General features: G+C 42.4%; 2 protein-coding genes across 4 annotated transcripts in view; both read right to left on the bottom strand.

Annotated features, from left to right (window-relative positions):
- LOC130428790 (protein NLRC3-like) overlaps nucleotides 1–13,337 on the bottom strand; it is a 75,146-nt gene that overhangs the window by 25,393 nt on the left and 36,416 nt on the right. The gene's annotated exons all lie outside the window — the stretch shown is intronic.
- On the bottom strand, nucleotides 4,026–9,996 carry LOC130428793 (protein NLRC3-like). 3 transcript variants are annotated; one of them, XR_008907495.1, is made up of 4 exons: nucleotides 9,067–9,995; nucleotides 7,442–8,765; nucleotides 4,685–4,854; nucleotides 4,026–4,141 (listed from the first exon to the last, which is right to left on the bottom strand). XR_008907495.1 is itself a non-coding variant. In XM_056757043.1 (3 exons), the coding sequence occupies exons 1-3, from the start codon at nucleotides 9,089–9,091 to the stop codon at nucleotides 4,812–4,814; spliced, it is 1,392 nt and encodes a 463-aa protein (XP_056613021.1). In that variant the 5' UTR covers nucleotides 9,092–9,995; the 3' UTR covers nucleotides 4,027–4,811. The 3 variants fall into 3 exon arrangements, 2 of the variants coding, with proteins under 2 accessions (XP_056613021.1, XP_056613020.1); XM_056757043.1 differs by having other exon boundaries at nucleotides 4,027–4,854; XM_056757042.1 differs by lacking the exons at nucleotides 4,026–4,141; nucleotides 4,685–4,854 and adding an exon at nucleotides 6,580–7,012 and having other exon boundaries at nucleotides 9,067–9,996.

The following is a 13,337-nucleotide window of genomic DNA, read 5'->3' as shown; positions in this document are numbered from 1 at the left end:
TTGGTTAGGAGAACTCCTGACTACGTGCTAGAGCTAAGTGACTGCTAATGCTGCTGCCTACCCTGTGCTTGTGCCACTGGAACCTGGATTATAGCCTGACTACGTGCTAGAGCTAAGTGACTGCTAATGCTGCTGCATACCCTGTGCTGGGGCCACTGACACCTGGACTACTGCCTGACCCTGTGTGAGATCGAACTCTTTGTCTCCTGTCCTCAGGGATCGGTTGGTGGCTGGGAGAGTGAAGCAAGCCTTGACTAAAGGGGGGTAATGTGCCGTACTGAAGTGTATTTATGGTTTTAACACAATAAAGCTTTCATACCTGTCCCTGTGGTGTTCGGTCTCTGACTTACATTTGCCTGGTTGTTACAATATTCTTCTGACCCTGTTAACTTGCATTATATATTATATATAAACCATTTCAGTTTAGCTGCACACATATTCAATTTTCTTTATAAAAAAATCAACAATTGAGCACCAACAACCACAAACATGTTCAAACTCAAATTCTGACTCCCCATATAGCTCACACGTGAAGAAATATCTGAACCACGGCCAATCAAAGGGGGGGTCCGCCCTTCACTATCTCTGATTGGTTTTAGACTACGATATGGGCCTAAGGCGTGTCTGTTGTTGAATCACAGGAAGACTTTCAGAGTTGCGGAGACTTTCTTTCTCCCTCGAACGGCTGGTCGCACCGGTGCGACCTCTGATTATTCATAGTCACACCATTGAAAAATAAGGTCGCAAGCTAGTGAAGGATTTAATCATTTAATTAGTTACATAATTAAATTAAATCATTTAATTAGTTTTGTCTTATATAGAGGTGAAGTCATAATATTGTGAGTGTTTTAATACATACATTTGATACCCAAGCTATGTGCTGATAATGAAGTGCTTGCAACAAAGGAATGTGAGTTTGTGGGGGAGAAGGGGCATCTTCGGCTGCAGTTGTTTAGGGGGTTGGGGGAGGTATTTGGAATGTTGTTTCAGAAGTGTTTTGCAGAACCCAGATAAGGCAGAAGTTGGGGATTGGTGGAAACAAGGAAGATCCTGGCCCCCGGCAGAAGAGAGATCGGCGTGAAATAACAATAAATGCTGTGAATATGTGCTGTGGGGGTTGTTGTTCCTGGGAAAGACAGAAGAGTGTTGTCCAGCAACCCAGCGTGCTGTATTTTTGTTAATCTGATTAATAAACCTCAGTTTGATTAGAAATCGCCTCTCTCCAATTTTTGGACATGCAGGACATTTTTTTAAAGTCCAACAAATGGTGACCCCGACGACATGTTTGGAGGAAAAAGGCGATTTTTGGGTATATTTCTGACCATTTTGAGTCAAAGACCGGACGAGACAGATTCATGTTTAACACAACAGGCGCCTGAAAAAATAAAAAAGGTAAGCAGAATCCTGTTTATTCGAATTCTGCAATTGGAAAAACTAAATTTATGTGTTGAATTTGATGATCATCTCGTGTAAGTAAAATAACGATTTCTGAGGTTTTTTGATTTGATTAAGTGTGGGTTGAGGTAACCCCGGTTGTGGTAACCGTGAAATATTGGGTTGGAGGCCCTCAGTTGAGGTAACTGTAAATTCCATTGGGTTAAAAACCCTCGGTTGAGGTAACCGTAAAATAGTGGGTTAGAGGCCCTCAGTCTTAACGACTGTAAATTCTACTGGGTTAGAGGCCCTCAGTCTTAACAACTGTAAATTCTACTGGGTTAAAGGCCCTCAGTCTTAACGACTGTAAATTCTACTGGGTTAGAGGCCCTCAGTCTTAACAACTGTAAAATCTACTGGGTTAGATGCCCTCAGTCTTAACGACTGTAAATTCTACTGGGTTAGAGGCCCTCAGTCTTAACGACTGTAAATTCTACTGGGTTAGAGGCCCTCAGTCTTAACGACTGTAAATTCTACTGGGTTAGAGGCCCTCAGTCTTAACGACTGTAAATTCTACTGGGTTAGAGGCCCTCAGTCTTAACGACTGTAAATTCTACTGGGTTAGAGGCCCTCAGTCTTAATGACTGTAAATTCTACTGGGTTAGAGGCCCTCAGTCTTAACGACTGTAAATTCTACTGGATTAGAGGCCCTCAGTCTTAACGACTGTAAATTCTACTGGGTTAGAGGCCCTCAGTCTTAACGACTGTAAATTCTACTGGGTTAAAGGCCCTCAGTCTTAACGACTGTAAATTCTACTGGGTTAGAGGCCCTCAGTCTTAACAACTGTAAATTCTACTGGGTTAGAGGCCCTCAGTCTTAACAACTGTAAATTCTACTGGGTTAGAGGCCCTCAGTCTTAACAACTGTAAATTCTACTGGGTTAGAGGCCCTCAGTCTTAACGACTGTAAATTCTACTGGGTTAGAGGCCCTCAGTCTTAACAACTGTAAATTCTACTGGGTTAGAGGCCCTCACTCTTAACGACTGTAAATTCTACTGGGTAAGAGGCCCTCGGTCTGAATGACCGTAAATTCTGTTTATCTGTTTCGTGTGTGTTTATTAATAAAATATCTTGAACGTAGGTGTGATAATTAGCTCAAAATTGTGAGTGTAGTAATATAAAAACAATATAATGGCGGAGTTTCAGAAGGAATGTGATGAATATGTATGTCTACCCGTTGAGGTACAATGGGGAAGAGTAGTAGATATGTTGATAGCTCAAGCAGAGCCTAAAAATCATAAGAAAGATAGGAAAATGTGGGAGAGTAAATGGAGTCAGATAAGTATAGAAAATGGTGAGGAAAAACCTAAAAAGACACATGTACGGCCAAGCACAGCAGGGAGGGACATAGATAAGGACAGTGCAGAAAAGTCAGGAAGTCTCAGAGAGTCCTCTGAGCGGAAGGCACAAACCCTTTCTCCAAATTATATCCGGAATTGAAACGGTTCGCTATAATTACGCCCAAAGACTCAAACTTGAGGCATAATATGGTTAAAGTACGTGAAGGAGACGTGAAGGAGACGTGGCTGTTGGGCTAACTGAGGCCACCAGTGAATTAAAGAAGTAAGGCGGGAACTAGAGAAAACTAAAAATAAATTGTTAAAACTACAATTACAGTTATCAAAGTCTGACGGCCAAATGAAAACCAAACGAATGACCCAACAAAGTGCCCCGGTGGCCCCTAGTAATTTTAGTAGTATGAAACAGAGGTATCCATCTCAACCCCAGTGGTATGCAGCCCAAAGAAGACAATGGGGAGGGTATAGAGGTAATGGGGGAAGAGGAAAAAGGGGTGGGGGGCATGGGAGGGGTGCTTGCAATGGGTGTGGTGCTCCTGATCATTGGAAAAGAGATTGCCCTTACAGCCCAGGGAAGGCCAAGTTACAGGACCACCTGCAGGGGGATGGGATCCTTGTAGAGGTCGACCCAGTGGTCGTGGCAGGGGACCACAAACCTCACAATACCCGGGGCAACAACACCCGTCTCCACCAAGTTTTCAGGCGCCCATGCAGCCAACATGGGGCCAGGATGGAGGCGCGGGGGCCCACAGAGACCCAACATGAGGGGAATGGCTTGGCCCCTCATGGACATAGTGGTTAACAACAGACCACTAACAGCTCTGGTGGATACCGGAGCAACATACTCCACTGTCACAAGAGGCACAATCACTAAAAATGACAGAAGTGATATGACAGTGGGAGTAATGGCCCTCTCTGGGGGGTTGGAAAATGGCCAGTGACAAAGGACTTAACAGGGCATTTTGCAAATCGGAGCTTGCCATACCCATTATTGTCCCCCTTTCATGCTCATTTAATTAAGAAAAGATTTATTTTTCTCGCTGCAAGCTAGCAATGTTTTTCCCAATATTGTAAAACATTGTATATCATTACCATCAATCGTCAAACTATACAATTTGTTAACTAACACATCTTTTACCGTTTTCTCTTTGAAATAAGTCAAATTGGCCAAACCCTTAGCGGTACCTTGCCTTACTTATACTATTGAATGTCCTTCTTGTATTACACCATATCTGTCTGTAAGTCTCTAACCAGTCCTCACCAGGTGATGTCAATCTTTATCGATGGGTGTTGCTTCCGATCAGAGGGTGGTTTGGACAAAGAGAGGGATTTCAGCACGTGAAAAGTAAGTCCATTGGTAGAAGGACAATCAGCTCAGCGAGCAGACATGGCACTTTTCACAGAATCTCTAAAATGTTTATGGAAAACAAAGTTAACATCTTTTCTGATTTTCAATAGGTAGTCTCATATGTAACTGGTGCGCCACCCCATCAAACAGGCCGTGTGATTTCCTTATCGAGTCGGGTCTACCTATTACACATGCATGTGCTGCAGAGACCGTTTAGAGGCTCTGTTGATACCCGTGGAAGTGTCATCTATCAACGGCCAAGGCTATTCAACAATAATAATTATATGATCTCTAAAAGCTAGAGACCATAACCCTGACCCTTATTTTGAAATTAGCTATATTCTGTGCACAGACAAATTTGACCTGGTTATCTATATTGCCTCTTGCATTAATGTCTGTACGTTCCTCTGTTAACAGGATTTCTGGCTTTACACCATTTGAATTGCTTACAGGTCGATCATTTCCTGGACCAACAACACCTCTGCAGACGGACACCATTAAACCCCTGTCACATTGTACCTATTTTGACAAATTAACTGGTCTTATCCAACACTTTTCCCAGCAGGTCACACCGAAAAAAACCCCCAAAACCTATCCCATCACCAACTGAGTGGGTGCGCCTGAAGACCTTTCGCACAAAGTGGCACGAGCCCAGGTGGTCCAAACCACTGCGTGTCATCTCACGAACATCTCACTGTGTCCGCCTAGAAGGAAAAGGCGACACCTGGTATCATTTGTCTTCTTGTGTTTCATGTGATTCACCCACCAGGTCTCTGGAACAGACGGTAAAAAAGAAAACCTTTTACAGATCGTACACAAGAAAGACAGGATGTGAGAAAGGAAATAACCTAATGGAATATTGTCCCTCATGGGGTTGGGTGGTAAAGTATACAGGGCCATGGGTCCCCTGGAGCAAATTCTATGGTGCTGATAAAGAAGGATGGAAAAAGGTTTCCATTCAGCGTGATTACAGCATCACCCAAAATCCCATAACATTGTCCATAGGTCACTTAACAAAAAAATGTATACAGTAGAAACAAAACTGTAATGTATATTCCCCTGGAGTGGATGTGACGGGTAAGGATCCCATAGGACTGATTAAGATAAATATAGTGCAACCCCCTGTTGTGATAAATAACTCACAATCACAGCCATCACCTCCGGTGAAACAATCGAGTGTTGACATAATAGAAATAGATTATACTAAATTAAAACCCGAAGATGTGATTGAAAAAGCCACAGGCTATGGTGAAAGCAATTTATGGTTAAAATGGTTAGTAAACACTGCAAGAGAGCAAAAATTAGATGACTGTGTTGCCTGTGCAGGTGCTAGACCAAGACTCCACATTGAACCGGCCCCACTGTATCCTAATTATACATGGGGGTATGACTGTATGTTGTCACTGACCAGAACCCTGGGCTCCACCAATTGTACTACTCTAGCATCTATATTTCCCCCAATATCTAATGAATCAAAAACAGGCCCATTTACCCCCAGAAAAGATAATTACACCTGTTTTAACTTTACGTCACAATCACCAACTATTAATTATGGACAAAAATAATGAGGAATGGTGTAACGTCGTCATACCTGACAATGGAACATTGATAGGGCCATGGGCAAGAGCAGGACTATATTACTATTGTGGTGATAGACGGCTGTTCACTAGAGTGCCAAAAAATACAAAGGGCCTATGTGCAATGGTTAGATTAGGAGCGCCATTGACTTTGATTGGTGAAAAAGTAAAAGTAGGGCCACAAACAACAGGTACGGGCTCACTGACCCGCCGCAGACGGCGACATGTCATTAGCAAAAGGTCAGCAACTTCCATTGATTTGTCATTAAATAGCCCAACCTATATTGATGCTATTGGAGTACCTAGAGGTGTCCCAGATGAGTTTAAATTGGCTGATCAGATAGCAATAGTCTTTGAGAACATTCCTATTTTAGCAGGGTTATTCCCAGTAGCCCCAAACAAAAATGTTGATAGAATAAATTACGTCCATTACAATGTGATGAGATTGACTAACATGACTAGGGCCGCAGTTGAAGGCCTGTCAGAACAATTAGCCCCAACATCTCTTATCGCAGTGCAGAACAGAATGGCATTATATATGCTGTTAGCAGAGAGGGGTGGAGTATGTCACATGTTTGGTGATTTGTGTTGCACTTTCATTCCCAACAACAATGCCCCCGATGGCACTGTAACAAAAGCTTTAGAAGGATTGAGAACACTTACCTTAGAAATGAAAGAAAATTCAGGTGTAAATAACCCCATAGGTGACTGGCTGGATAAAGCATTAGGCAAATGAAAAGCGCTGGTCATGTCAATAATAGTCTCAATTGCAGTGTTTTTGGCAATCTTATTAACTTGTGGTTGTTGCTGTATCCCATGTTTCAGATCATTGTGTAACCGACTGATAATTGCAGCAATAAAAAAGAAAGATCCCACCCCCTTACAGTGTGCCCCTGTTGGCTAGCCAATTGATGGATGGTGATGACGAGGAAGATGATGAAGATTAAAAGGTGACCTCTTTCAGAGGTCAAGAGAGGGATTGAAGGATTTAATCATTTAATTAGTTACATAATTAATTTAAATCATTTAATTAGTTTTGTCTTATATAGAGGTGAAGTCATAGTATTGTGAGTGTTTTAATACATACATTTGATTCCCAAGCTATGTGCTGATAATGAAGTGCTTTCAACAGAGGAATGTGAGTTTGTGGGGGAGAAGGGGCATCTTCGGCTGCAGTTGTTTAGGGGGTTGGGGGAGGTATTTGGAATGTTGTTTCAGAAGTGTTTTGCAGAACCCAGATAAGGCAGAAGTTGGTGATTGGTGGAAACAAGGAAGATCCTGGCCCCCGGCAGAAGAGAGATCGGCGTGAAATAACAATAAATGCTGTGAATATGTGCTGTGGGGGTTGTTGTTCCTGGGAAGGACAGAGGAGAGTTGTCCAGCAACCCAGCGCACTGTATTTTTGTTAATCTGATTAATAAACCTCAGTTTGATTAGAAATCGCCTCTCTCCAATTTTTGGACATGCAGGACATTTTTTTAAAGTCCAACACTAGAGCCCTGACTCTAGTACATTTTTTGTTTTTACACTAGTAAACTGTTCTAGAACAGTTCACTATAATAAATGATAAAGTATGTTTTTTCCATTTGGACTGACTCCTTATTACTGTTAATAAACACAGTCATGCTTTGATAGTTTAACCTTTTTTTAGTTGAACAGTGATGATACGTTTACATCACATGTCAAACGGTTTGTTGTCCCCTCACAAGATTGTGCAGATTGCTGCAAGTTTATGAGACTTCATGAATAATGTTTAAAGAGTGAAGAGACTGTTCACACTTACTGAATCGATCTGGATTCACGAATCACAGGCAGCAGATTTCTAAGAACTTTCAGTTGTTCAGCTTTGTTTTCCCCTCTAACAAAATCACTCAGTTTAAACTCCTTCAGCTCGTGTTCTGATGTCAACAACACAAAAGCTACAGCTGACCACTGAGATGTAGACAGTTTGGTTTGACTTAATGTTCCAGATTTCAGATGATGTTGGATTTCCTCCACTAGTGAACCATCACCCAGTTCATTCAGACAGTGAAACAGATTGATGTATTTCTCTGGAGAGCGAGTGCTGCTGATCTTCTCTTTGATATACTCGACTGTTTTCTCATTGCTGTGAGAGCTTCTTACTGTCTGTGTCATCAAACCTCCTAGAAGATTCTGATTAGACTCCTGAGACAAACCCAGAAGAAAACGAAGAAAAAGATCCAGATGTCCATTTTTACTCCATAGAGACTCGTCTACGGCTCTCTGATGCAGCTCAAATATTGACGTCTCTACTTGACGTGATTTTCTAGCTTTATTAAACACATTTCTCTTGTTGTTTGTGATGGAGATGTGAGCATAAAGAGCTGCGAGATGTTCCTGAATGCTCAGATGAACGAAGCAGTAAACTTTCCCCTGATACAAGCCAAACTCCTCTCTGAAGATCTGAGTGCACAATCCTGAGTACACTGATGCTTCTGCTACATCAATGCCACACTCTCTCAGGTCCTCATCATAGAAGATCAGGTTCCCTTTCACAAGCTGCTCAAAAGACAGTTTGGCCAGTTTGAAGATCATGTCTTCATCATTCTTCACTTTCTTCTCATAGTCCTTCTGATGTTTGATGTTTGTCTGAATGATCAGGAAGTGTGTGTACATTTGAGTGAGAGTCTTGGGGATCTCTCCTTCACGCTCTGCTTCACTCAACATTCTCTCTAGAACAGTGGCTGAAATCCAGCAGAACACTGGGATGTGACACATGATGTAGAGGCTCCTGGAAGACTTCAGGTGTGAAATGATTCTGTTGTTCAGACTCTCATCACTGATTCTCTTGCTGAAGTATTCCTCCTTCTGTTTGTCAGTGAAGCCTCGTACCTCTGTGACTCGATCAACACACTCAGAGGGGATGAGATCAGCTGCTGCTGGTCTGGAGGTGATCCAGATGAGAGCAGAGGGAAGCAGATTCCCCTTCATGAGGTTTGTCAGCATCACGTCCACTGAGGCTGATTCACTGACATCACACAACCTCACACTGCTGTGAAAATCCAGAGACACACGACACTCATCCAAACCATCAAAGATGAACAACACTTTATATTCACCGCTGGAGATTTCAAGTTCTTTTGTCTCTGGGAAGAAAAGATGAAGAAGATGTAAAAGACTGAGTGTTTGGTTCTTCATCAGATTGATGTATTGTGAGAAACAATAAGATCATGTATTGGCACTCAATGTTTTGACTTTATTCTCAAAATATTACAATAGTCTCTTTTTATCGTAAAACTAAATGCCGTTGTTGGGACATATGAAGAGACAGATATTTCTTTATAAAGTTTAATTCAAAATGAATGGAAAAGCATGAGGATGAATAAATGACAGAATATGTATTTTTAGCATGAAGTAATGTGGTGAGTGATGATTAATATGATTTACCTGAAACCAGAATCCATGTTTTCATTGAAGTTTTGTGGTTGATTCTTCGACTGATCAATCTTCCCACTCTTACAGACGGGTTCTGTTATGACTCGTCTTAATGACACAATTGAAAAGCAAGAATCAGAAACTTGAAAATGAATGAAATATTTGTTTACTTCGTTGACTTCAGTTTTTACACTGCTGTGAAAGTAAAATACACCTAAGGCTTAATCATGATATTTTCATTTACACTAAGGTGATCAGACATCCACATTTTCTGGAGACAAACTGAAGAAGAAACACATAAACCCCTCTTCATCCATCTGCACTTTTTCCAGTCGCAGCCTGCATCCAATTCAAAACTCAACTTCCTCTCGTCTACAGAACAACTACAGTCACAGCCCCAGTTTACCTTAACATACGTGCCATCCAGATGTTTACATTCTGCTAATAAACAACAGCTAGTGGTGCCTCTCATGCTCATTTCTCTGGACTCTTCCCCGCTGGTGGAACGACCTGCCCACCCCTACAAGAGCAGCTGAATCCAGATCCACCGTTTTCAAGAAATATCTGAAGACTTTCCTGTTTCATCAACAACTGACTCAGTAACATGAGCACTTACTTTCTGCTCTGTCCATTCTTTAAAATGTAAGAAAATAATATACTGTGTTTTAGCAAATTTTGTCATGTTTTTAAATGCACTTGTACATTTTGTTCTGTTGCTGTCATGATTGCTTTCATTCTTCCTCATTTTGTGTGACACTTTTAACAAAAGCGTCTGCTTAAGGACTAAATGTAATGTAAATGTAAACAAACACTCACAAGAAACAATCTCTAATTAAATAAAATGTCAAATAATCTTCTAAAGAGATATTTTTATACCCAGGATTAGGTCTCATCAATCTCATTTACAAGATAAATCATCTAATAATATGTTAAGGTATAATCATTTTTAATTTATAGTTTATACCTGAGATCAGGTCTTGTATCTCCACTCTTAAAGTTGAATGGCCGACCCATAGACGCATCACTCTTCATAGACACACAGCTGAACTCTGGATCTGATCTCTTCTGATCAACTGATCTATAACACACAACACATTACTGTTAATCATGAACTGAATTACTGTATTAAACAAGTTCACATATACAATATCGTATCTATTTATATTGTTTATATAAAAAATAGACTGTGTTTTGATGTATTTGTCTCACTGAGTAAATTATAAAGCACTCATTGTTTTTCTGTGTAAGCATGTATTTATAATCATAAAAATAACATTTCCCCCAAAAAAATCATCAAATATGTCAAGATATTATCATGTTTTTTTAATATATTATACCTGAGATCAGGCCGTGTCTCTTCACACCTAAAGTTGAATGTCGGCTCCATAACATCAGACGCATCACTCTTCATAGACACACAGCTGAACTCTGGATCTGATCTCTTGTGATCAAGTGATCTATAACACACAACACATTAGATATTTATTTTAATTATAATCTGATAAACTTCTCATTAAATGTCTTCAACAAAAGTCAGAGGCATTGGTTACAAAATAAGGATACGTTGCACACTTTAATAAACATTTATATTTATTAAATATTTAATATTAGTGTGATGATGAGCTGTAAAGGTGAATCCGATCAATCTGATCTCATTAACTGAATGAAAATGACACACAGACACAACACAAGCTCAACACAAAGTGAATAAACTTCCATTATAATTCAGATTGAAACCTGAGTGTTACACAATAAACTCATGAAACATCTGCGTCGCCTCGACCACACATTACATTACTCACACTAACACAATATTAACAAAAAGCTGTTGGTAACGCTTTAGATAACTGAATATAACATGGTGTGTACGGGGGGGCACGGTGGCTTAGTGGTTAGCACGTTCGCCTCACACCTCCAGGGTTGGGGGTTCCATTCCGGCTTCCGACTTGTGTGTGTGGAGTTTGCATCCGGGTACTCCGGTTTCCTCCCCTGGTCCAAAGACATGCATGGTAGGTTGATTGGCATCTCTCGAAAAAATTGTCCGTAGGGTGTGAGTGCATGAGTGAATGAGTGAGTGTGTGTGACCTGCGATGGGTTGGCACTCCATCCAGGGTGTATCCTGCCTTGATGCCCGATGACTCCTGAGATAGGCGCAGGCTCCCTGTGACCCGAGGTAGTTCGGATAAGCGGTAGAAAATGGAATGGTGTGTATGACCTGCAGTATGCTGTACGACAATCTTAGCATGAACATAAACTACATTTTTGTGATCACATTGTACCCAAAAATAATCTACTGTGGATATTTATTAAGTACGGTTTCTTTTTTTATTATCATAGCAAATATGAAATAATGGGAAATGATGCGCAAGCAAAACAGCTGGAATGAAACATGCAGACTGTCAACTGGAAATTTGACAGAGGTGTGACTTAAGGATTCATTTTATTTGATTGATTTTAAGGTTGTTGGTCACAAATCAGTTTTTATTATGACTTTGTTTTTATGTGTAAAATGTGCAAAATCAATGTTGATATTTCGAGACTATAATCAAGTATTTCAAGAGCAGTTTGATTTGGATGTTTATATGGCATTCAGTTCCCTCATAAATATTGTTTTTATTTAACTTACTCTTACCCCTTTATAACCCAAACTTTACTTATTGTTCCCCCCTTTACCTACAGATATGTACTGAAGAAGTTCATTATTGTAACGTTGTAAATTCTTTTTAATTGTGCGGAACATTGCGTGTACAAGTGATATCTGAACACCAGAAGGAATCCCTTATTTTCTCAGTCACTTCAACTTAGCTCTCTACAGGCGAGAGGCCGTCTGGCTCGGTTTACACCGGGAAAGCGCAACTCTTAATCAGAGAAGCGCTGCAGAGGCCACCTCCTACCCGTGGGGAGGAATATGGTGGGGAATAAGTATGGTCTCGTCCTTGGAGGAGAACACATGGAACGTGCGGACTGGATAGTTAACCGCGAGGTGGAGGTCCACCTGGGGAAGCTCATGGGTTACCATGTGTGGGAACCATTGACATGAGGGTATGGCAGACGGAACAGCCCTCGGTGGGGGTGTTACGGCGTCTGATAGCACAGGTCCGGTTAGAACTATGTGAGATAGGTCATAAGGTATCCCGGCCTAAGGGGGAAGGCTGTAGATAGCACACTGACCCAACCTCAGTGAGGGTGGGAAGGTGCTTTCGCAGGCATACGCCCACCCGGATGCCAATCCTACATGTCACCACGTAGGACGTGGGCTGACACAGGGTTTACGGGAAGATTGTAAGAGACGCGCCTCTGGCCAGTGCCCATGAGGTGGCTATACCCCGAGTGGAGTGAGCCGTGACCGCCAATGGACATGGCAGACTCTGAGATCGGTATGCCGTAGTAACGGCATCCACGACCCGGTGCGCTAATCTCTGTTTGGAGACAGCCTTCCCCTTCTGCTGTCCTCCGAAACAGACAAAGAGCTGATCAGAACTGCGGAAGCTCTGTGTGCGGTCTAAGTAGAGGCGCAGTGCGCGTACTCGACACAACACGGACCGGGTTGGGTCTTCCTCCCCGGTGGGGAGCGCCTGCAAGTTCACCACTTGGTCCCGAAAGGGAGTAGTGGGAACTTTGGGCACGTATCCGGGCCTGGGTCTCAGGCGAATGTGAGAGTAGCCAGGGCCGAAGTCAAGGCAGTCCGGGGACACAGAAAATGCATGGAGATCCCCTATCCTCTTGAAGGATGCGAGCGCCATAAGAAGAACCGTCTTACTCGTTAGGTGAGGAAGATCGGAAGCTTCCAGGGGCTCAAAGGGGGGCTCGGATAGGCCCGTCAGGACCACGTTCAGGTCCCATGAGGGTATGGAGCAGAGACGAGGCGGGTTGCGTCCTCTCGCGCCCCTTAGAAACCTAGTGACCAGGTCGAGCTGCCCTAGAGACCTTCCGTCCACTGAGTCGTGATGAGAGGCAATAGCGGCTACATACACTTTCAGTGTGGAAGGGGAGATGTTGGTCTCCAGTTTCTGTTGTAGAAAGGACAGCACGATCCCGACCGAGCATCTCTGTGGGTCTTCTCCTTGGGAGAGACACCAGGATGAGAAGAGGCGCCATTTATAGGCGTATAACCGCCTAGTGGATGGCGCCCTGGCCTGTATGATGGTTTCAGCCAAACCGGGTTTTTTTATCTACTCAGGATCTCCTCGTCCCGTCCAGAGACCAGACATGGAGGTTCCAGAGGTCTGGCCTGGGATGCCAGAACGTGCCCATCCCCTGAGAGAGCAGGTCCTCTGTCAGGG

The sequence above is a fragment of the Triplophysa dalaica genome, chromosome 9, assembly GCF_015846415.1.
Source record: "Triplophysa dalaica isolate WHDGS20190420 chromosome 9, ASM1584641v1, whole genome shotgun sequence".
Taxonomy (NCBI): domain Eukaryota; kingdom Metazoa; phylum Chordata; class Actinopteri; order Cypriniformes; family Nemacheilidae; genus Triplophysa; species Triplophysa dalaica.
This window is presented reverse-complemented; position numbering and strand designations above follow the sequence as displayed.

Coding starts and splice junctions, on each gene's coding strand:
- LOC130428793 (XM_056757042.1), bottom strand. CDS start 9,091: ATGAAAACATGGATTCTGGTTTCAG. Junction 8,766..9,066: donor AACATGGATTCTGGTTTCAG/GTAAATCATATT, acceptor TTTTCTTCCCAG/AGACAAAAGAACTTGAAATC. Junction 7,013..7,441: donor CGTGAATCCAGATCGATTCA/GTAAGTGTGAAC, acceptor TGTCCTTCCCAG/GAACAACAACCCCCACAGCA.